This window comes from Pithys albifrons, chromosome 8 (assembly GCF_047495875.1).
Source record: "Pithys albifrons albifrons isolate INPA30051 chromosome 8, PitAlb_v1, whole genome shotgun sequence".
NCBI classification, from domain to species: Eukaryota; Metazoa; Chordata; class Aves; order Passeriformes; family Thamnophilidae; genus Pithys; species Pithys albifrons.
The window spans coordinates 20,177,774-20,203,150 of NC_092465.1; the positions used below are offsets into that span (position 1 = coordinate 20,177,774).

At 38.3% G+C, this 25,377-nt stretch overlaps 1 protein-coding gene across 3 annotated transcripts in view; it reads left to right on the forward strand.

Annotated features, from left to right (window-relative positions):
• The window catches only part of CERS6 (ceramide synthase 6), a 115,916-nt gene that overhangs the window by 60,473 nt on the left and 30,066 nt on the right, over positions 1-25,377 (forward strand). For all 3 annotated transcript variants that reach the window (XM_071561678.1, XM_071561677.1, XM_071561679.1), the window contains 3 exons: positions 15,265-15,315; positions 17,898-17,990; positions 24,735-24,863. In XM_071561678.1, the coding sequence (XP_071417779.1) occupies positions 15,265-15,315; positions 17,898-17,990; positions 24,735-24,863 (273 nt within the window). The remainder of the gene's footprint in view (positions 1-15,264; positions 15,316-17,897; positions 17,991-24,734; positions 24,864-25,377) is intronic.

Here is a 25,377-nt window from a genome sequence, read left to right on the forward strand (position 1 = left end):
AGAACCTCTAACAGGTAGAGCTCCACTTTTGCTGTTATGAAAGTTCCTCTGTCTTGAAACTATAGACAATGAAGTGCTTATCCTCATGTGTGCACTAACTGCTGAGCTAGTGAGTTCCTGTGTGACAGCAGGAGATGTTCTGTTAGTGGCCTGCGGTTTCTGAGCACACTTAGAGAGAAATTGGCTTCCTAATCTTTTTTTTTAGGAAAAGAATTTTCGAGCTCAATGATAGAGGGACCCCTCAAGAAAATGAATTTTATCCCTTCTCCATAAAATCATATGGTTTTACTAATTTTTAATCAGACTTGTATTTTATATTAAATTTTATTTTAGCTTGTGGCCAAGTTTGTCAGCTATCTTAACCAAGCAGAACTTTAGACAAAGAGGAATTTAACCCTGTAGCTGTAAGGTGAACTTTCAGAAATAAACCAAAACCCCTGTTTAGATTAAAGGTTGAGCTGTAAGAAGTAAATCAGAAAACCTGTCTAGATTAGAGGCCTGAAGCTGTAACATTGTTTAGTTAAAAGGAAATACAGAGCTGCAGAGATAACAGCAGCCCATTAGAGCTGTTGAGAGTCACCCAAAATATACTGCTTAACTTTAGGGAGGGGTTTTCAGTTGTAACTAATCGTATAAACCTAGAAACACAAAAGTCTCAGTGAACATGTCTTTGGTGGGGTTACCCCCATGTTCCCAGTGCTGAATAAAAGGAAGGATTTTGTTCTATTCTATTGGATGTGATTGTTTCTTAACTCACTAAATTCAGGCCACCTTCATTTGAAACACAAAACGAAGAACTTGTCTCTTCATAATGTGGTGACTGGTTTTTGCCATCATTTCTGTATTACAGCTCACCTCTATCCCTTGCTTATTGAGATTGTTAACCACAGAGGAAATAAATAATTGTTGATATGCACAGCCACTTCATAAAAGTATATTTGGGGAAATAGGCATCTCTGTGATGAAGACTGAGTTCATCACATGGGAAATATGACTGGGACACTGGAACAATTGATATTTGCCTGGTGTGACGTCTCATTTGCCATTCTGTTTTTTGAAATTTCCTGCTCTTTGTCTTTCTATCAATTTTGCAGCTATTTTGGTATTAAACTATTTAACAGCTTCACTGCATGCTGTGCCTTGCATCTCTTCTATCACTGATACTTCATCTTCAGAACATCAGTTATTCTTCTTCTGAAACATCAGTTTTCTTCAGAACATCCTGAGGTCTGTTCTGGCTGCAGTCATGTGTCCAGATGTCATCTTTATTGTAGCTGCTAAATAAAACTATTTGGGAAGCATAACTGCCTTCTTGAAATGTATCTCAATAATTACTACTTTTCTTTGTCAGATCACTATACTGCATCTCCCCATTTCTTAAACTGACTTTCATAGAATCATAGAATTGCTTGGGTTGGAAAAGACCTCTGAGATCATCAAGTCCAACCCTTGGTCCAACTCCAGTCCATTTACTATATCATGGCACTCAGTGCCATGATCAATCTGCATTTAAAAATCTCCAGGGATGGTGAATCCACCAACTCTGATTCCAATGCCTGATTACTCTCTGTGTAAAGAATTTTTTTTAATTGTTTTGGAGAGTGGATTTAACAATCCTTTAACTCTGCAGGTTTGACGTGTTCATGTGGACCACAGAAAAGCTGCCTTATTTCTCTGCTCTTATTGCTATCTTTTACTGTTACCATTTTTTCCCAAAGAAACAGCAATGACCTTGATTTAGTTCTCAGGGTCAGTCATGGTTCAGCAGACTTGCATCAGGGTCTTTCTGGAAGTCATTTGTTCCTGTCAGTTTTCTAAAATATGGATATAATAAATACGAGTTTTATCATTGTACATTGGAATTTTGAAAGTGCCAGTGAGAACAGGGTGCTTCTGCCTCTGTTACCGATACTCTGCCCTGTCACCTGCCAGTACAGTAAGACAGGCAGCCAGGATTCTGATCAATGAACTCTGGAGGTGTAGGGGAAGCAAGCCAGGATGCAGCTGCTTTGAAGCCTACTGGTCTTTTTCAGTTGTCCAGTAACTCTTCACTGTAGTCACACTGCAGGAGATACACATGGTAGCCTTTTCAGAAGCCTCATGCTGGTTGCAAAGTTTTATTGAACCATGATTTTTAAGAATACTTTTGAAATCATCTCTCCTGTTTCATGAGAGAGCAGTTGTGTGGTAGCAAACATGTCTGCATCTGGGAAGAGCTCTTAAGATATTCAAGCAGACCATGCTTGTGAGTAGTTTTCCTAAATGTTACTGATTCTGTATAGGTCTTGCTGAAAAGGATTCTTTTGAGCTCATTGAAAAGTTTTGAGGTTGATGTTTTTAAGTACTATACTTGGGAATCTGTGCTGTATTTGTGGTTGCTGTGCACACTGAGGTCATGACACTGTGAGTTCTGCAGTGGAATGAAGCTGCTAATAGAGAAGATCCCTGACTGTGCTTTCAAACAAGCTTGTGTTTCTCCTTTAGTTGGTGTTGGATAGAGAAATGAAGAAATACATGGGAAAATTTTTTTTAATTATCCTCTTTGAAATGAAACCTGCTGTCATTGCGCTGTGAATGTTCTGCTCTGGGATTTGTGCATTGTTTTCAAATTAGATTGCCATTAAATAAATGTAAGTATATATTCTTATCGCATATTTAAGTGTAACTAAGCTATATAGAGAGCTGATACTGTGCTTCCTAAAAGCCCTATGTTTTACAGACATGATAGCTTAGAAGTGTTCTGTTGACCATAAAGCCCCTGGACTTTGAGATTGCTCTCACAGAATCCCTGTGTAGGGCCGTTCTCTCTGTTCCAGCTCCACTGAACCTTTGCTTCTGATTCATGAGCAACATGATTTCTGAAACCAACAGTGTGTTTACTTGGACTTCTGGATTTTCAGTCGGCTCAGGATCATGAAATTACTTTTTCATGATTTCAAAGTGAAGGTCTTGTTGCAGTTTAAATGGAGTTAGAATATTATTGCTACTATTCTAGGGAAAAATAGCAGAAGAGTTTGAATGCAGAAATTAATAGTTTCAAGTTCTTTCATACAAGTCTTATGCAGTGCATAGGAAGCATTCTTCATGGGGACTCTCAGCCACTGCTGTAAGTAGAAATAGAGAATAAATTATATTTTTCCTCAATATTGTATGGGAATCATAGGAGGACATCATTCATGCTTGTAGTACTGACAACTCTTCCAGCTGGAAGATATCCTACAAGATAGATCTCCAGTAATAGCTGGTTGGCAGCAATTGGTAGCTGTGGCTCTTTAAACTTTTTAGATTAATGCTATAAATATTCATCACAGGTAGGAATCAATTTTGGTGAATCAAAACTAATGTATCTAAAAAAAAGTGCTGCAAAATACCAGCACCTGTCAAACTAAAGAATAAATTGCTGTATTCAAAATGTCCAGCGCCATAGACAGTTTTCAGCCTTTCTAGTCATAGAACAGACTTGATTTTGTTGTAAAAGTGTCTCAGCTATTGGAAAGTTATTTGCATAACATGTTGTGTCATTTGGAGCACAAGAAAATGACCTGCTTCAGAATGGTCAGTATTTCGTTTACTGTTTCCATCTGCTCTTGCTGTACCTGCTGCCTCTACTTCTTCATGAAGGTAATGCTGCTGGGTATTTTGCAGAACAGAACAATACAAGAAAATGCAGCATCTTGGAAATATGCACACTGTTTGAAATATGTCTGGTCATCTGCTTCTTAGAATAAGACTACTTAAATCAGGCTGAATTTTTCTGGTTTTAATGCTGAGATGCCAAAGTATGAGTTTGGGAAATATGTACCTTTCTAGAGTAGGAACTGACTCTAGAAAATAACAAACGAAGAGCTGAGAAACAGGAGGTTTGCCTCCAGAGCCCCTGCTGTCTTCTTCATTCTTGAGTTCATTGAAGCAGACATTCTACTGGGCACCTTTTCTTGTCTAGTCTGTGTCTGTTGTGACATTTCCTGCCTGTGTTATGCCTGAAAGGTTGTTATATTATCTATTACTGAAACCCTGTAATTACTTTTGTTCAGCCGGCGTATTTGCCCAATACTGGATAAATACTCTCATTTAAATGAAGAATGTCAGAGGCCACTGTGGAGCCCTTTTAACACAATGCTGATATTTGATATATTACTGTGCTATTAGCAGAGGGATAATGTGATACGTATTTCTCTCAGGGAGGAAATGAAGCCTGCCTTTGGCAGATTATGCTTGCTTTAAAATTGATTTGGATTCTCTGGGGGTTTTATTACTTCTTTTTATCATAAAACCAATTGCAGAGTATCTGTAAATGATGAAAATTGTTTAAGCTAAAATAATTTTAGATGTTAGAATCCAATTATATTCTTACTCCTTTCTTTGAAAGCAGGATTGAGCATTAGGTGATAAATAAAACAATTTCTAATTCACTGTGCTGGCAGGAAAGAATACTTGTGCCAGACCTTTTGAACAATGCTGTTGTGAGAAAGGGGAAATGCTGTATTACATTTTTAAATAGCATCCTGAGTGGAAAAGGTTTCCAGTAAGACCAAAGTTAGATTGTATCTCATGGAAAAGGAATTTGTTTCAGCTATCTCTTCAAAAGGGCATAAAAATTTTTGAGAGTATTTAGGAGAGATTAATTCAGTGTTTTGAGTGCTTGAGTGCTGTGAGAAAGATCAAAGTCAGTGGAGAAACTTAATTTTAAATTACTCCAACATTTCAGTGTGCATCAACAGGGAAAAGAAATGCATTTTGGACAATGACGATTTGTAAGAGATGGCCAGTCAGCATAGGGAAGTTAAGTTAATAACTGAATCAGGCAAAAAAAGAACAAAGATAGGTAGGCTGGCTTAGGGGGAAAAAAAAACAACAACCAAAAGAAGAATATCAATGATATATATCCTAATTCATTAATAGGACACTAATGACAAAAGGACTTTCAAATGTAGACTATGGCGACAAATTTTACATAATCATGGGAAGGAAAAGCAACACACTAATTTAAAAAATACATCTAGAATTGAATTTAACTTTATCTGTTTTGAATCCAGATGGGGATATTTAATATCATCAGACTAATAAGTAAATGCTATGTAATCATCATTTTGGCAAGTGTTGGTACTGAGCCATACACAGCATCTTTACTACTTGTGCATTACACTGTTGTTAGGGCAGTGAAAGAGGGACTACCAGACCTCATGGCCCCCTGTGTACCGGTTGCTAATTGGACTTCAGCACAGTATTCATTTTCCAGGCATCTCAGCTTTCTCAAAGACAGAAATTTTTCAGTGTCCTTTCATAAAAAGGACAGATCTAGAGGAAATACTTCCGAAAGTGTTACATTTGGATCATTTTATGATAAAAATAGTTTTCATTCATCTGTAAACTAAGATGACTAATTCATACCTATACTAAAGTACTTAGCTCAGCATTCCTATTGCCAGGAGATTTGCATGTTCTGCTATTCAAATTAATGAAGCAGTCATGTTCAGCTATAAGTACAGGTCATTAATAATGTGACTGGTGCTTTGAGTTGCCATTGTTGAGTTGAACTCACTATTGAGGCAATGACTTGGAGCAGGATAGCTGTATTCTCATTTAAACTAGTATAACCTATAGAACACTATGTATTTTTACACTCCAAGTGCTTTGAGTCATGAAACTCTTCATTTTATCTTTAAAGTAATAGGGGGGGGGGGGGAAATCCTGCTAGTTAAATAAATATATTATTTGTGATCTTTTAGGTTTTATCATATTGTGTTCTCTACCAGTCTGTTACACCTCTTGGGGCTTTCTCATTTCTTCTGCCTATTGATGGTCTTGGCTGCTGGCTATTGCACAAAGCCAGGTTAGCGTGGGGGAAAGTACTGCTGTGAGTTCAAACCTAATTCCGAGTTTTGCTTCTATTTAACTGCTGTTATCTCACATGTGACTAAAGGAGTTTCTTCAGGGATTTTTGTCCCATCCATAAGATTTGTAGGCTCAAGAAGCTGAGTGAGAGTGAATTTTCTCCTCTTTCCCAGTTACTCTAGGCTTTTTCTGTGGCAAGTTGTAAAACATGACCATAGTTCCCCTGTTCTCACTTCTACCAGCCAGTCTAACTGCTAGATTTTAATAGATCAGTTGCAGAAAAACACCACAATTTTTGTCTAAATAGATCACCAGCAGCATGACAAATGGAAACAACAAAAGGCTTGTATCTGTGCACTTCCTCAGCAGGAGGGGAAGGTGAAAAACAAAGAGAAAAGAGATGTGAAATTTTATGTAGATCTAGATATTTTTAAAGGTTTGGGAAATTATTTTGGCTGTTTTCCTTTGCTTTAGTGAAGTAAATGTTATCATGGTCACTGACTCCGAATTGAGCAGGAATAAGTTCCTTGCAAATTGTGTTTTTATATTAATTAACATTTCCCCCTTCTTTCATCCTATTAGAGGAAAGCACTATATGAGAGAGATTCTCTCACTGGGATTTTTTAATTCAGTACTTGGTACTTGTGGGAACATTGAATACAACAAGGAGTGTGATTCTTGGGGTGTCATGTGCAGGTCCAAGAATTGGACTTGATGATCCTAATGAGTCCCTTCCAACTCAAAGTATTCTATGATTCTAAGTATTTCAGTTGTAAAGACACACGCAGCCCCACGAGTGAATTGCCCTGACACAGTATATATGCACTAACCTCTGACAAACGCCATGGTTCCAGAAGTGGAAGAGGCTACTAATGAAAGGCTTCTTCACCAGCTGCCTGTAATGCCACTGTGTGATTCAAACACATTCCTGCCTCTCTGGGGATAAATATTGGTCCTGTGAACTAGAGAAAGTCTGTATTTCCTGTGAAAAATTCTGCAGTTGCAGGAACTTTCTAATTTTCAGACTGTCAGAGATGATTTTGATACCTTGCCACAATGTGCCTGTATGAAGGTACAGCAAAACATACCAGTTGGAGGAATGGAAGGTGGAAGGCCTTTGGTTTTTCCCTATACAACAGTTTTTCAGTAGGTGGTGTAGGTTCATAAATACCACAATCTTAAACATCTGGGTATGTGCAGGAAACTGTACCTTGGTACTTACTTGGTAAGTGGTTGTTGTTTGCTATTATTAAAAATGGAGTCTATCTCCCTTTGTGGACTGCATGCAGTGATGGAACATGTTATACATTAGTGAAACAAGCCACAGTGACTCCTGCAAAGGAAAGCAGCTCTCTGGGGATTTTTAAAACTCAGTATTGGGAGTACAACAAAGGATGTGGTAAGCACTTCCCATCAGCACATGGTATGGAAGTCAGCAGCTGACCAAAGTCAGACAGATGCACTCTTCTGGCAGAGCAATCACAGATAGGAGCTGTAATTACATAAAATAGGTATGTAATGATGAGTTTAATTATTAACCACTTTCCTGTATGCCTTTGAGTAACCATAGTATCAGAGCACAGAGCATTGGAAACCCTGGATCTTTGTTAAAGCTGCATTCTGTAAGAAAATTAGGAGTACTCTGAAATCATGCAACTCTGCAGTGATCTACCAGGGGTGAACTGCCCTATATATTTTTGGAAAGGTTTGCCCTTGGGATTTTTCCTGGTCTCTTAAAGCTATAATTTTATACAGGTAACTAAGGTGTGATTTGCCAAGTGTAAACCTCAGAACTCTCTCTTCACAAACTACTTCCAGGCCTACAGTTATGTGTTGTCTTTCTAAAATAAAATAAATTCAGATATATCCTCTTATATGCAAATTCTAGGCTAATTGATGTGGTCTGGCTCTGTGATCAAAAGTGGAAGGCAGCTGTAGAGCTAACAGGTGTACAGGTGCCTTGCTTCACCAAAGGGTTATCTGGACTGCTTGGTTGGATGTGTCCACTACTTTTTATGCACTTACTGTGTGGATAGAGTAACTACAAAATACATTGGATAGTGTTGCTGGGAAACCTCTTACTCACAAGTGAATAGGAACTTTAGCCTGGTTCCTGCAGTGTTTATATAGACCTTCTCTAAAAGGTAATAGCACCAGTGGCTGCTCAACTTTCTCATGACCAAACAGTCTTTGAAAATGTTGCCAATACAATGAAGGCAAAAGTTTTAAAAAGTTTTGCTTGCTGCAAAGCAATTAGTAGAGGAAGTGTTAGAGTAAGAAGGTGCACAAAAGAGAGCTTGGTAAGGGGACTAATGGCTGTCTTTGTCAGAGCAAGGGGAGGAGTGTTCATCACTTCTGTTCAATGCATCACTCTAGTCAACATTAGGACCCTTCCAGATTCTGTAGAACTATCAGTTCCATTCGCCAGCTTTGTTTTCCATATAATTTGTAAGTTGAAATGAAGCCTTTATCAGCACAAGACACAAGCACCAGATCTCTGTACATCATATTACTAAAGAGAAAAGTGGATGTGTGTTGTGCATGGAGCTTATTCTGCCTTTCCAGAGATCATTTTATTGAAATACATCAGAACTTGAATTCATATTTTTTCTAAAAATATTTTTTGCACACTCATGTATTTGCATTTGAGCTGTGAAGTGCACCTTCCAGTGTTTGTTGTTAATCTTGGCCTTTGTGAATTCTTCCATATGTTTTATGGTTTCCAATTAGAAAAAGTGTAATTTTTAATTATGCTTTGAAATTAGCAGTGCAGATTGCTCAGAGCAAAGGCTGAACACTCTTCACTACAGAAGCATTTTCCTCCCAAAACCTTGTTTCTGCAGACACAAAGCACTAAGCTCTAGAGGAAAAAAAAAACAACCAACCCAAAAAAAACCCCAACAAACAAAAAACCCCAAAAACAACAAACTAGGTCTGCAGAAATTTAAAACAGCTTGCTTAGTCACAATATATGAGAAAAGAACCTTCGGGAGGTTCGTTGACAATATGTCACATTGTCTTCACTTCTGTAGTCAGCTATGTCAAGAAATATGAATGACTGCTTGGATCTGTGAACAATTTATGAAAATGCTATTCCTGGTGTGAGAAGCAACTGCATCCTAAACCAAATTAATGATCACTGGAAGGAAGAACACACAGAAGTTGATGCAAGAGAGTGGCCATGGATTTTGTTGTTTGGCTGAGTTCTCTTTGTTCCCATCATGGTGTTTTGTCAGAACTTAGTGATTTTTTGGATAGAGGGAAGCATACATAATTTTGATGTCTAGGTGACTAAACAGTGGCGCTTGCAGAGTGTCAGTTTACTCCACAGTTCAGCCTGCCAATGTTGTTGGCATAATTTGCTGCTAGGGTTGTGCCCTCAGTGCCTGCCAAGTGTGGCCAGTGGAGACTGGAAACTGTCTGATGTACTTTTTAAATCAGCAATACCTCAGTATGAGAAATTCTAAAGTAGTAGCAAAGCAAATATAACAGTAGCAAAGAATGATGTCATCCCAGGCAATTTTTCAGAGGATAATAAGAAAACACCACATATTTAGGATATTGAACTGTTTCCAAAACATCCTAAGTCTGAAGTCCTTGGATGCCAGGCAAACTTAGCGAAAGATGAGAGACACTTTGAAAAGCTGATTCAGAAAGTCCTCATTGTTCCTTTATAAATATTTTTCTTAAAATCAAGGAAAATTTTAACGAATTTAATTTTCTTTCTCCTTGTGAGAAATAAGCTGAAAAATATTGATACTTGTGAAAAAGAAAGGTCACGTCACTTTCTGTGACTTGTAAAACTGTCGCTTGTTTTATAACAATTAATAACAAGAAGTTTTTCTGTAGCTAAGAGGAAAAAGGATGTATTTTTTTGTAAGTTATATGCAGAAGCAAATGTTTTCCTGGAGATCTATTGCCCTTAAGAGTGAAAGGCTGCAGTAGTCTACAGTTATGCTGATCCTCATTGAGCCAAGTAAGATGTGGAAGGAAGCCAAACATCATTGTGGAATTTGTATCTAACAGACCAATTTATTGAAAAATCCCTTGGGTTTACCATAAATTGGTGGAGCCATTTTAACACTAGAAGACAGAGCCCCTGGGTTGGGAAAGAAAGAAAGAAAGAAAGAAAGAAAGAAAGAAAGAAAGAAAGAAAGAAAGAAAGAAAGAAAGAAAGAAAGAAAGAAAGAAAGAAAGAAAGAAAGAAAGAAAGAAAGAAAGAAAGAAAGAAAGAAAGAAAGAAAGAAAGAAAGAAAGAAAGAAAGAAAGAAAGAAAGAAAGAAAGAAAGAAAGAAAGAAAGAAAGAAAGAAAGAAAGAAAGAAAGAAAGAGAAAGAAAGAAGAAGTTAGTTTACTTCACCCCTAAGCAAGTGCTTATTCAACCAAGTGATGTGCAGAAGGAATGCTTAGTCATATATTGAAAAACTAAAAAATTGATATAATCCCTAGCCATAATCGGGAGCAAAAATGAGCTTTGAGATACTATTTGATTTAAGTATGTGTGTGTAGAAAATCAAATACAAAAAAAAAACCCAACCACAACAAAACAACTGTTAATTATGAATAATTGTCCTTCTGCTGATGTTATGAAAGGTGCGTTCACTAGAAGCTTTTAATTTTCAGTTCCTGGATAATAAAAATGGTGTGAAAAGCATTCAGTGTTTCTGTATTTTTCAGTCAACAGAAAGCCTGTAGTCTTCTCCTCCCCTGCTGTTAAAATTGCACTCTTGGGTAGACAAGCTGTACAACAGAGTACGGGGGGTGTCTGTCCATGTGAGCAGGAGATGATGTTCTGCCTGCCATGGGAGAAGGCAGCTGCTGTTGAGGAAAAGAGAACATGTCATGTGTCACACCTGTGAATGTTTAGTCTAGGGGTAGGAGCAAACAGCATTTGTGGGGCGAAGCAAATGTTAAGTAGAAATCTTCTGGCCTTACTTCATACCACTTGTTTCCGTGAAGAGCAAGGACCTGCTCTAGCTTGATGAAAGTAGATGTGAACGCCGTGAGACATTTTTGGCATCTGCATGGATCACCCCCAGATAAATGGTAGATGGAGATGGTAGAACTTTGCCAAAAGTATGTATTATCTTGGCTGTAATTAACAGTGCTAATTTCTATTCCACTTAATATTGCTTGTAACTGTCAGAGACAAACGATACAAAGCTGTATTCAAAAACATTAAGCAAGCCAGATAAAATCTTGGCCTTTTGAATTTGCAGAGTAGTGAACATATACACGGTGAATGCTCAGGATTTCTGTATTGTGCTGGCTTTGTTTTACAGGATCAAATGTTTTCTAATTTCAAAAGCAAGTTTGTTTTGTTTTGTTTTGGTTTGTTATTTTTATGAAGGATGTCTCATTTTAATTTGAACTGTGGTTTTGAACATAAAAAGCTCTTGTGAAATGTGGAGATTGTGTCATGATGTTTCTGTATTTTTACATACTGAATTCTGATAAAAACAGAGGCAGATTGTATTTCTTTATTTGATGGAAGAGTCATAAGATTTTTCTACTTATCTGACAATTTAGGATGAAGTCCTTTGTGGGTTACAACATGCTTGTGTGGTTGGGAGTAAATCAGGTGTGTAACAGTTCTTTGTGATACTCCAAACTGTTAGGGCAGAAGCTGCTCTGTGGAGAGTTTGCTCTCATGAGGCTTAGTGATGCACTTCTGGAAATGTTTCTGCAGTATGTCATTTGTTTCAAGTTTATGGACTACAGAAAGAAAAAATGGATGACAGCCACGCTGTGTTCATTTTGTGCACATCTCTTACTTTTCTGTAGGTTCATACTTCCAAGGACAAACCAACACCAGTGCTTGTGGGTACAACTTGCATATTGAGATTTCTGCTTGGGCTGGGTATGAGGAAAAATTACTCTGTTGCTCATACCGCAACTTACAGTGAAATGAACTGCAGTCATTTTGCAAATTTATGTGACCTAGGTATATATATTTATGTTTACAGACACAGCTGATTCTATAAGAGGTGAGTAGAACTCACATTCATGAAATGCCTAATGCACACACATCTGATGGTTGCCTTGCTGACAGTATGGAAAAGTTCTTCCTCATGACATGTACAACCCTTGTCTGTCTCTCTGAGAACCTAGCCTGTGCTTTTTGTGTTTCCTATACTCAGTGGGTTCTGCTGGGCACATATGGGTGAGAGGAGTATTCTTGGTTATTTTTATTACTTTATGATGAACCAAAATTTATTTTCTTACTTTCAAATAGTACTTTTTCAGGTGCATGTCTGTTGCCTCCCTGATAAAATACACAAAAATACCTTTCAGCCAAATTGACTGTTTATGGAGCTGATCACAAATGGAAGGGTTCTTATTGTACTACATTTTTCCCTCCTCCATTTACTCTCAAAACTGACTTTTCACGTACTAGATATAAGCAGCATTTGGAACAAGACCATTAGATTTTCATTTCTTTGGGGGTTTTGAAAGCCAGGGGCCAATTAGAAGATTTCTCTAGTGATAAGTGGATTAGACAATGGTTACAAAACAACCTGAGACTTCTGGCTAAGCATGCAGACATCACAGATAATTTGAGGGCTTCGGTTTTTTTCCCAAATCCTCCATCACTCCTTTGTCTGAACAAGGGGATTCTGAAGTAATTCTTTAAAATTAGTCTATTTAATCACTGAGTTGGAGAGAGGTTTGATGAAACTTTTAACAGATATTTCTGTAAGGAAATTAATAGTGATTTGTTCCTTAATATTGTAAATCATGAAAGATTGAAGAGCTGTTTATTATCCTCTTCTGTCACTGATACTGCACTTATTAGGCACTGCCCCAAAGTGTGGAAAAATTTCAGTTTGTATCTGAACTTCTTTATGTTCTGTAAGTCAGGGTGTCAGCATTGTAGGGCTGGTGCTTTGTGCCTGGTATAATTCATACTAAAGTTTTTAGTATTCTATTTCCAGCTTAAGGAGGCTTTTTTGTTACCAGGATCTTTGCATTTCCTCTCTTCTCCAGTCCCCTCAGGTTCCTCCCTTCCTCAGAAGTTATATACCAAGAATATGAAGTAAAATGGGAAACTGAGTATTCAGCAGGCACTGGAAATAGTAGCACTCTTTTATGTTCATCAGAAAAAGGGTCTGTTGTGAAGCCAAGTCACTGACCTTTTCTCCTCATCCATCATGGGACTTTTCACAAAGAGCTGTGCTCGGCTTCATGGTGAACTTGCCTGGTGTGATGAAGTTTGCAGACATGTCCTATGAGCACATACAGGACTCAGCTGAGCCCTGGGAATGTCGGTCTTACGTCCTCTCTGATTAATCCACCTTTCACTAGTGTCCAGGTTTCACACTGCAGACTGGGAGAATTTTTTAAGCTTCTGCCCTTCCTACTGAAGCCTGTAAAGAGTATTCCACAGTTGTGAGGTTCACAGAGGACTAAACAAGATACTTATTGGTTTAACTAAATCTGCGGTCTATACATACAAGTTAGATTCAGTCTAGGACAGTTCTCATTGTGGAGGTCAGAGAGGAAGGTTGTGCTTAAACCAAGCTCTTCCTCTACATCTTCCCTAAAATCTTCCAGTGCAAGCATAACCCAAGTCCCCTGCTGCTACAGCTCTTCGAAGTAACTCAGAGATGCCAGGGCAAGTCAGTGGGAGGGGAGGCTGGGGAGGAAAGAGTGGTAAGAAGGTGGTGTAGGAGCTCTGCCATCTTAAACACTGCAGAAGATCCATTATATTTCCAAACAGCTACTCATAAGCATTTTATCTGAGAAGGACGTGAGGCTTTCTGAGCTTTATGTGGCTCAGAAGAGGCATATATTCTGGACTGTATTGGTCTTTGAGACTTAATGCATACATTATATTATCCATTGGTTTGTGGTATCCTTTCAGGCTTTGTGGTTATAGGTTCCTCCAGTGAGGCCTATTTTATTTAGCAATCATCATTTTAGTTGTACACAGACCTCTGTATCTGCAGCTCCTACAGCAGGCATCTCTATGAAGAAACCTGATGATGTCATAATATTTGAAAGATAAAAATGCGGTTTTTTCCTAAGACCTGTAATTTAGGCAGCAAAATAATTAGGTAGGAAGCATCTCTAATCTCTTGTTGAATCTGATATGAAAGACAGTTACAGCTTTTCAAACCTGACTAAAACTATAAATTATCCTAGAATCCCTGTATGGATCTAATTTAGACAGCTGTCAGACAGAAATATTTTAGATTCTGTATATTATCTTGCAAAAGAGGGTCCATGGCTGTTTCTGAAGACCTTTTTTATTGCATGAAATGAGGGTAACTTGCACAGCACAGTAACTAGTGTGAAGATTAATTGATTTGAACTAATTGATTGCTTCAATGAAGTAATTCCAATAGAGAGAAGGAGAAATTTGGATGAACTTTAATCATTCTTACAACATCATTGTGAGCGACATGTCAGAAACTCTTAAGAGGTCTGTTACTTCAAATGTTGGTGTCCTGCTCAGGTTACTGTAAAATTTATTCTTTGCCATTTCAGGAGCATTGTGGGGTATGGGTGTGCAAATTCTATTTTATCTTCCTTTCCATTAAAGGATACATTCAAAAATATAGGAAGAGCCTTTAATAATCGTATTACATCATGTTAACCAACGAAGGCTGTAAGGACTTTCCATAAGACAAATCACAATTAGAACTTAAGTACCAGTTGGGAATTGGACTATAACTCTGAAGAAGAGGTGGTAAAACTAAATAATTGTGAAAGAAACAACCTGCTTATAATAAAAGATTTAAAAGTCTTTCTTGTGGTATTAAAAGAAAAATAATCACATAAATCTCATGCAAACAGCAAAGAAACAGGAAGCATAGCAGAGCTTCATCTTCCCAGGTCTTTTAGTTTGCCCAGCTTTTTGCAACAGAGTCTGTGGGTGATTCTCCAATAAATTTGTCTCTGGCATATTTCATGTTGCCCCAAGATGTGAGAGTATCTTCTGTGTGATAGCAAGATCTATCATCTCTGGATGGTAATGTCTTCAGCCAGGAAAGCAACAGGTATCATTTGCTGGTTTGAGCTGATGTGACAGGGATGAAGGATGGAACAATGCTTATATGTAACAGCACATGCAAGGAACCTTCCTTAAAATATTTGAGCAGCCCAAGATCAAAATTTCTTGCACTATTGAGAAGGTATTGTGAGATCTGACCATCTAAGCACAAGCTGATTACGTTCAGTCTCCACTCCTGCAATAGTAAGGTCAGGGAGTACCAACACTAAACAGGCAAGTTGCTCTAATTCATTCTGTGAACTCTGAGGAGTCTCCTTGTTCTATTAATTTTTCTTAGCCTCTAACAAAAATTGCAAACCTTAAGCTGTTCCTGTAGTTTTATCTTTCACTTGTATTAAAAATATACAATTAACATTGCACAAAATAGTGTGTACAGACCTTGGTTTTGTTTTTTCTTTTCTCTTTCTCTCTCAGACACCCTGGCTCTGGAATACCAGACAGTGCTGGAACGGCTACCCATATCAGGTAAAAGTTATAGTCCTGCCTAAAAACAAACCCAACACTTTTGCAGAGTTCTGTTTTCATGAAGTTGAAGCTTTATGTAAACACATTATTGTCAGTGGGCTACTCAGCATTTCAGAACATTGCTAGATACTTCTCATCTTGCTTGAGTTCAGGATGAGAAAGATGAATGTAGTTGTCACAACTGAATTGTATGAATTCCAAAAACTTCAGAAAAGAGTTTGCAGTTTAAGGAGTTTAACCTGCCTAGGGCATATATTTTCTTTTTTTTTTTTCCTGAAGGGCAAGGGGTGGGTGGGGGGAAAGGTCATTTTCAGACTGGAAAGTATGATGAAGAATACTGTTTAAAAGACGCATGAATTCCCTGGGACAGTGAACAGCCCTTGACAGGTTGAACAGGAGAACTGTTTGGATGCTGCTGTTCTGGGAGGTTGTGTACCTGTTGGAAATAGTTCAATGGAGATAGTTCAGCAAGAATGACCAGGAATCTTGATCTGAGAAAGGCTGAAGGAATTTAGTTGTGTAGCCTCAGAAAAAATAATGACTTAAACTCCGTGCAGAGACTGGAGAGTGAACTGAACAATATTAGGGAAGCAGCAGCAGAAGAAACTGAATGGGAGAATTGTAGAATGTTCATCCCTCAGAAATTTTAGCTACAGTAGTTTTTTAGATTGATATGGCTGCAGTCACTGGTGCCTTTCAATCCTCTTTCCTACTCCTTTTGTGTTATTATATGCAATAAGAGATTTACTTACAATGAAAGAACATAAATCTTAATAGTCAAAGAACATACATTTACCAGACTTACCAAAAAACCAGTTATTTAGAAAGCTGGTTACAACTTTTAGAGTGTGGCAACTAAAACTACTATAGCTAATATCATGTTACTAGTGGTGAGGGTCCAACAGAAAGCAAATCATCTAATTAAAGTCATTATGAAAACAATTGTCTTGAAGATAAAATTGTCTACTGGGTGCTAATCAGGATTAAGTACCAGATTGTCAATTTGTTTTGTAGCTTTTTCCTTAACTAGATAAAATTTCTGATCTCTTGTTTACTACAAATCCTTTTTAAGTTACTCAACAATGCATTGCACAAAACCAACTGGACTTCACTGTATTACTGTAGATATACTCAGATGGATCATTTGCGTGGCAGAACAACCATAAGCACAGGATAGGCCTATTGAGGTTAAGTCTGTGGAGGACTAAAACCTAACCTTTGAACTAAATTAAACAGACAGTATTGCTCCAGAAGGGAATCTGTGACATCATTAAAATTACCCTACATTACCATTATGTATGAGTTTAGAAATACTAATGCTATTGTTAATAAAACAGCTGACAATCTTCATTTTTTACTGGAAATTTTCCTCAGGGAGTTCCCCTGCAATAATGAGTATAATCGTCGCAGTTCATTGTTAGCTCTTATTCTCTTTCCCTTTTTTTAAATAAACCTAATTAAAAGTCTGTTGGCAGTCTCACTGAATGAGAAAAGGATTATATTGGCCCAAGAAGTGGCTTTAAAACATTGATTTTGAGTGTACCCATTTTTCATAAAGCATACGCATATATCTATATTAAAATAACCCACACAGAGCATTCACTGAGCACCTAAGGACTGTTTTTCAGCTGCAATGAACTTGTCTGCAAAAGAGAATAGGAATAAAAGAGGCACCTGGGATACCTCTTGCCAATGGAAACAGCTCATGCCCTACATGGGTGCATAGTTGTGCCAGTGCAAACTGCTCTAGAGATGGTTTATATAATCCCACAGGAGATGTCCTTGGGAGCATCTCCTCTGCCAGTGTCCCTCTTTATCACTGCAATGGAAGAAATTATTATTAGGGAGGCACATTTGCATGGGAATTAGAGTAGCTCCTAGGACTGGCTCTCCTAGGCTGGGGGCCAAATAGATAAGAGTGCCACCAGTTACGTTCTCTGAAGTTAAGCCAGGTTGGTTTTGGTTTTGCATAAGTTCTCATGTCTTACTATTTTTATTCTTTTAAGCATCTGTGTAACCTTGTTGTATATCAAACAATATGCCTGGATAAATTTGTTTTATTATCTTCTTTCCAAATGTTAGTATGTTCCCGGAAAATGGTTAAATTCTTTCAAAGTAGGCATTGATATTAGAAAGAGCCCTATTCACAGCTTACAACATTATCATCCTGAGCAGATGAGATTATATACTAGCATTACTTTTTTCTAATCTGCTCTGGCATTGTTTCTTTTGCTGTGCTTTAAACCCACATTACTGATGTACTGCAAGATGTTTCAAGTAATCTTTCAAAACCGACTTAGGGGTACTCAGAATTTTGTTTGTTCTGGGTTCCAAACTGACAGCATCATAATTTTTGGTATTAAAATATTGTCAAGACTAAAACATTAAGGGAAAGTAGGTTGAGGAGCTTTATTTTTCCAGAGCCATTGAAGTTTGAAAGAGGCAACCATCATCACTTTTCTTACATAGGATGCTTATGTATAATTCAATAATTACCTGTGATTAAACATGTCTCCTATAGGCCACAGCTGCCTTTAATGTCAGTTAGACTCTATTAACTTTTTCTCATCTCCATCTTTCAGCCGCTGATGCCTGACCTTCATTATTACTACATGGTTGAATTGTCATTCTACTGGTCCTTAATGTTTTCTCAATTCATTGATGTCAAAAGAAAGGTAAGAACAATGAGACTAAAAACATTGAAAGCTTCAAGCATGTATCATCTTTGACTTGAGGAATACCTGTATTACGTGTGTAGTGAACTGGAAATACAATTTCTAGTCTCTACCTCTTGCAGATATTCATCACAAAGAAACTGGTGTTGAAGTGCTTGTCTTACTCTGTTACTTGTTACTATGATGTGGGGTTTTCCTGTACATAGGAAGAAGAGCCTGGAACAATCAAATATTGAAGGGCAAGTAGCAGCAGCCACAAAATCCTTCTGCTCTCACACAGAGACTTGAATGGAATTAAACATGTAGTATCTAGTAGATGTACTGTTTCTTCTAAGAATGAAATGATGAAATATCAATGACAGAACAAAACTGCTTCATAAATTCCAAGTATAACTTTGTTAAGATCTATGAGGGCTTTCAATTTTTTTCCACAGAGGGATAGTAAAAAAACCCAGGATACATGTAATATTAAAAAGTAATTTCACATTTAATTTTACCATTACAGTTATGAAATTTCAAGTAATTGAACGATGCTATTAAAGGGCTGTTAATGAAAAAAAAAATTAACAAAACAAAAAACCCAAACCTCTGGCCAAATGAAAACATTTTTCCAGAATCAGTAATATGCCAAGTTCTCTCGTCCAAGGTGAATCCAACTCCATAGCAGAACAGGCAGCACAACAGTTATTCTATAATAACAGTCCATTGACATATTCTTGCAGGGGTTTTAATGTTTCAAAATTACTTTTTTAAAACATTTTGAAGGCTTTCATAATATTTTTATGTACTTCCTTCAGCTGTCATTTAATTAAATGATAGTAGGTTACGCTAATGGAAAAATCCCTGTTTAGTAGAATTTTAGCAGGAGCATAGCTCTGAAAAGAGTAAATGAAGGCTCCATTATGTTCTGAATAAAGTTACTTGCTATTTGGAACCCCAGTATTCTTCTGGGAGTCTTGTGAGAGATCTATATATGTGGAAACACACCTCTGTATTTGGATTTCCAAATTATTCCAGAAGTAAAAATCTCAAGAAAGCATCCACAAAATTTAAATCCATATTGAAGGATAAATTGTAAATAAAACAACCAATTTATGATGAATACATGTAAGTCCCTTGTTTGCATTGTCTGCAGATGCTAAACATTCCATTAATCATGAGCTTGAAATAAGTATAACTTCACTAGTTCAAAAACCAGAGATACAGAAAAAACAGTGCTCAACAGAACTGTGTGGCAGTGGAGATGAATTGAAATCAAGAGTAATATTGAATAATGTATGTAAGCTGCGAGTGCTTAGCTGTTTCTTAGTTATGTATAAATGACCTGTACCTGTTATCAGGGAGACTTTACAGCAACCTGCTGTGGATGTTGAATGGGAGATGAAGGTGAGGAAGTGGATGGCTAACAGCTGAGTAGCACCCCAGCCACAGATTTGCAGTGCTTAAACCTGGAGCAGCAGATCCAGGCTGTCTCCCCTGCACCTGCGGTGCCTGAGAACATGTAGTGTCCAGCAGAGAGCCAGGAGCACAACCTCTGCAGTGCAATGACAGCAAGTCAAAAGCCTTTCATTATAAGCACCCTACAGAAGACAACAGAGATGCCGTGTTTATAAATAAATAAGGTATTAGATCATAGACCAGTTTGGATGGTAGGGACAGTTCTTTTTGTAGCGTAAGCAAAACTGAAAACCAGGAAGATCAAATTGAAGAAATGCAGCTGTGCCCTGGTGTCACACAGTAAAACAGTTCTGTGCCCATGGGCAAGTGCAAGCTGTCAGGGAAACCCACTGAGTTGAAAAATATTAGCACTAATGCCTTATAGTAGTTGACAAAAAGAGGTACAGGCTTGACAGAGGCATCGCCTCTTGCAACACTATAATAATTCTCTTTTAAAGAGAAGGTTTATCTTTTAAAAAATGTGGAAACCTTGTAATGCACCCAATATGCAATGTGTGAAATGGTGCCCATCTAAAATAAGGATCTATTTAACAGGAAAAAGCAGAAAAATTGCCAGCTCATATCAGATGCTGGTGTAGTATTTCGCAGTGGCTTATACAGAGTAGATTAAGAGTTCTCAGCTGGAGAAATGTGTTGATGCTTTCATGTTACAGTAAAAGGAGTACTTTTATCTAAGTCTTGATTATCATTTTAGATCCTTTAAATTCAGCAGTGTCTGTGTTGTATTCTGGAATGGTCAAAAGTGCCCTGGCAGCCTTGTGCACTGTGGGAATTCAGCCAAATGCTTGTATGTAGTTGAGTTTCTCTGAACCTCACTGAAAGCACCAGCACTCAGCACTGGCCTGACTCGAGCACTGGTCTTTTACTCGCTGCGGCTCAAGAGAAATGTACTTGCTGTTTTCTATCTCCATTTTACTCTTCTTTGATAGCAAATTGATGACATCAAAATGACTTCCAGTTGGTTTTCTGACTTTCAAATACCTGTATATTTTTATTTAGGTGTTATATATTCCACCATATCATCTTTGCCTGGCTGGAGAGGTGTGAGCAAACTAGGCCATTGCACATACCTACCACTGGCATTAAGGCAGTGAACTGAGTAGCCTTTTTTTTACAGTTTTATAATGACATGTCATTTGCTTCATAAATATCTATTATGTACTATAAAGATATTCTACCCTTAAGGGTGTTCCTTTTCAAAGACTGAAACCTCATGTGATTTGTTTTTTTAATCATCCCTGTCCAGCTTCCCATACTCCTGTTTTGTAAAACACAGGAAAAAATTATATAAGGAAAATTTATTAGTCTTACAAGCACCTGATGAGTTTTAAAAGGAGTGAGGCTCATTTATGTGCTTTCCAGTTACCTGAAGTATTATTTGACAGAAAAATATTTGGCAGGTATATTTAAAGGAATGTCTACATTTGTACTGAGTGTTTTAACAGGTTGTAGAAGATGTAGGCAATCTTTCTGTGTATTCACATCTTTTAGTTCCAAGCTACTGACAATTTCTAGATCTTCCGTGGTTTGCTCTTTTTAAAAAGAAAAAAAAAGGCAGTTCACTCATTCCTAAAATAAAATAATCTGTAACTGCTAATTTTCTTGAATATTTCATTTTGATTCTAGAAAATTTATGTTGTATTTTGCTAAATACGGGAACTAGATCTTTCTTCAAACTCAGTAAAAAAGAGTCACAGAGCTGATTTCTTTTGGTTCAGGGGAAGGAATTTAGATGCATACATTTTGCAGACCTTTCCCTTTCCTTGTTGATCTATAAGCCATGAGGATGATGTTTTGCCCTTCAGTGGCACTAATGCTCCATAGCCACTTGGCAGTTTAGTCAGTGAGTGTGATATGTTAAATCAATGTGAGTGGCAGAAGCCTTGATTCCAGAGGGCTTGTCTGTAAGTTGAGACCCATGGCGTTTCTCTGCTATCTGCCCTGTGTTCTTCCAACTGAATAATGTTCTGTCTCCTATTCTTTGCCACTTATTTTCATGATATCTTTCAACAGTTACTACTGGAGGCTGAATCTGCTGTAAATAAATACGTTTTTCACAAACATCCATATGGTTTGAACTGCATTAAAAACAAAATATCCCATTTTTATACCGCTGCTATTCTGTTGAGTATGGGTGAAAGTGCTGCAGTAAGGTGGCATCACAAGTACCACTTGACATTATGGGGTTTGTACCATTAATATCTATGTGTTCACGTGCAGCTTTGGTCACCATAATACACGAAAGATATTAAACTATTAGAGAGCATCCAAAGGAGGGTGAAGGGCCTTGAGGGGAAGCCATATGAGGAGCGGTTGAGGGCAGTTGGTCTGTTCAGCCTGGAGGAGACTGAGGGCAGACCTCATTGCAGCTACAACTTCCTCTTGAGTGGAGGAAGGGCAAGTACTGGTCTTTCCTCTGTGGTGAACAGTGACAGGACCTGAGGGAATGGCCTGAAATTGTGTCAGGGGAGGTTTAGGTTGGATATCAGAAAAAGGTTCTTCACCCAGAGGGTAGTTGGACACTGGAATAGGCTGCCCAGGCCACTGGCCACAGCACCAAGCCTGACAAAGTTCAAGAAGCACTTGGACAACACTCTTGGGCACATGGTGTGATTCTTGAGGATGGTCCTGTGCAGGGCTAGGAGCTGGACTCAATGATCCTTGTGGGGTCCACCCATTCCAACTCAGCATATTCTGTGATTACCCTTGTGTATAACTAAAATCTAACAGGTAACACCTTCAAAGCATAGTGCTAATTAATGATTTAAAGAAATGTCACAAACGGGAAAGAAAGGACCACAATAACAAAAGTAATCTTATTTGTATTGTTGCTACTTTTTTCTAACAGTTTTCAGTAGGTCAGTCTGGCATCTCTGTTTCAGAGCTGGCAGAGTTGAGTAACTGTCCTTTTCAAGAAACATTATTACAGAAGGAGTTCCCTGAACAGCATTTCTGTTAAGAAGACTCATACAGAAGTGCAGAAGACTGCTGCCCAAGAGCATTAAGATTGCTTAGGAATAATCCATATTGTCAGGAATGCCTTGATGAATACCCAGGAGGGACTAGAAATCTTGCATTTGTAAAACATGAATGTGTCAGCTGTGAAAACAGAGGAGATTTTCTACTTGACTTCTTGCCCCTTTTGGACTACCTATGTGTTAATGTAATTGCAGCTAGAAGGAATATTAAGAACAGTGCCATAGTTTTTTGCAGCTGAAGAAGGTAAAGAGCTGGGTTGCAGTATGGCCCTAGGGCAATGCCAGTAGCTTAGTTCTCATGGAGTAAGGTAGGTGCTTTGCTGTTTTTATTATTGTATGGTGAAATGGCCTCCATGTGTGGGTTTGTAGTTACTGAAATGACTTAAGATGCCATTCCCTTGCTTTTCTGTAGGATGCCCAGAAAGGGAAACAGCATTTAATTCACTTTTTTCTTCAGTCTGCTTGAAGAAAATGGATTAAAGGAATGGTTTGATATTACTGCTGAATGTCTTTAATTGTTCTCTGTGCTGCTGGGGGCCAAATAACGTGACTGAGAAATGTTGGGTGTATACTAAACTAGGATACACCTCCATTTTAGTCTTCTTTTTATTTCTTTTTTCCGCTTTCACTGCCTTCCCTGCCCTCGCCCAGCTTTGTGTTGGAGGTACTGGGAGTGCCCACTGATGAGTATGAAATAGGATTTTGTAGCACCTGATAACATTAAACATGGAGTGATAGGCTGGGAGCAGGTCATATGCCTCTTCAGTTACTGAGACAGCTCAAGCTGCACGTTTTTCCATGGACTCAGGGGTATATTGCAGTGAAGGCAAGTGCTGGTACTGACAGACAGTGGCACTGGGCATCCTGAAAAACAGTGGTGCCTGCTGTATGTCTGCTGCATTCCCAAAGAGAGGTATGGGGACCCTATGCAGGTGCTCTTCCTAGTGTTGAAGAGGCAGCAGCTGTAGCTGATGCTTTTCCAGAGTTTGACCCTGTGTTAGTGGAAGCTCACAGCACTTTCTGTAGGGCCCTGCCCCACACACATACCTTCAGTCCCTTTGCAAACCAGGTGATGCCTCTCTAAAGGGTCTCAGTTTCAGTTTCTCTGCTGTAGGCCACTTAGCTGAAGACTCCAACAGCTCAGAGGACTGCCCCACAAATGCTATCAGAAAGCCAAATTCCACCTCCCAAGATGTTTGGCAGACAGGCTGCCTGGAGGACCTGCTGCTTTTGGCTGCTGAATCTCTCCCCCTTCAGACAGGTCTGCATGAGAGCCACTAGACCTGCTGGGAGCTGTGGTACTAACTTTGCACCTGGTGCATGGAGAACCTCCCTAGTCAAATGTTGTCTGTGATCTTTTCTTAAGGGTTTTGATTTCACTTTCTCAAAGCTGTGCAGGTAGTTCAACACCAGTATGACGACTTTTTGACCGACTTGGTGCTTTGCAGAGAAGAGTCTCATCTCTGCAGGTTCTGTTTTCTCATTAATCAATCTGGAAATCTAGCCCAGGCAGGGAGGTCATTCCCTCTGCTTTGTCTGCCACTCAGCATAAATCTGAGAATGTGATGTTACAGAAGCTTCACTGCTCGCAGATTTTTCAATGGTTACAGTTACTTTTTCGCCAAATAACTGAGAGTTACTGATTTGGAGACCAACTAGTAGCTTGCATCTTTTGGGAGGCAGCAGATTGGAACTGAGTAGGATGAGCTGCATCAGCTCGTTTGAAGACTCTTCTGACCCTGTTACAGCGTGAAGACAAAGCACCTTGATTTAAACAAATGAAAACCTGGATCTGGAATTCTTGGCTCAGTGAAAGCTCTCAGTTGTGCTTGGAAGGTGCCTGTTGTCCTAGTGCAGTGGAGTTGTGTTTCCCATTCCTTCATAGCTATTTTACCTCTTGTGAATGGTGTGTTATTTTGCACTTGGTTATGCATATTGTTATATGCATGTTACTTGATGCGTTAAAAATATGGTGTAATTTGATTTCTATGCACATATACTTTTTCAAAATAACTTCAGCCACAAATGTTTACTTTATTAGGTTAATTTACTGTGAACTGAGAAGTATAGATATTGCTTAGTTTTCAATAATATTTTGCATTCAGTTAATACAATGATTTTTTTTCAGTCTAAATGAAAAACTAGCAGGGTTTAGCACGGTATATGATGCACTTATATAGTAGGAACTTTATATAATATAATCATAATTCTGGGCTTAAGAAACATCCATCCATTTTGTATATGAGTGCTGAATATCACTGTTTCTTCATTGTTTTTTTATTTCTTTTCCTTACTTCTGCTGCTCTAGGATTTTGGCATCATGTTTACACATCACATTTTAGCAGTCATCCTGATTTCCTTCTCATATATAACCAATTTAACACGAGTGGGAACCTTGATCTTCTGTCTCCATGATGTGGCTGATATTGTTCTAGAGGTGAGATAATATGTATATCATCCTGTCAGTAGATAGAATGTTTTTGCTATGAAGAACAAGTATTTCCTAAGCCAAGAGTCCAGTTCAAGATGGTAATGGTGATTAATACAGTGTATTTCCTTGCTTAAATATATTATGTGAATAGCAGTGCATGTTTCTGACTTAAGGCTGATTTATCTCTTGACAAGTTGCTTGTACAGAGCAGAGACTGATAATGCATTACATGCCAGAGAGGGTTACACAGAGAGTTTAAATATAACATGATAAAATCAAAAGCTCGAAGTTGCAAAATCGGGAAAGGGGTGACAGTGGGATAGAAGATGGTGGTTCTTCACCCCTTTGACACAGTGTGTGGAGCAATACCATGTCTCCAAAAGAATCAAGATGTCACAATGTGTTTCTGCTGAGCTTTGCTGAGCACAGAGTGTTGGAAAATTTAGTGGATATTTGGGCATGGGCAGTGAGCTGACCTCTGACTTTCCAGGTTTCTGTGCCTGTGGATCCCAGTGTCAGC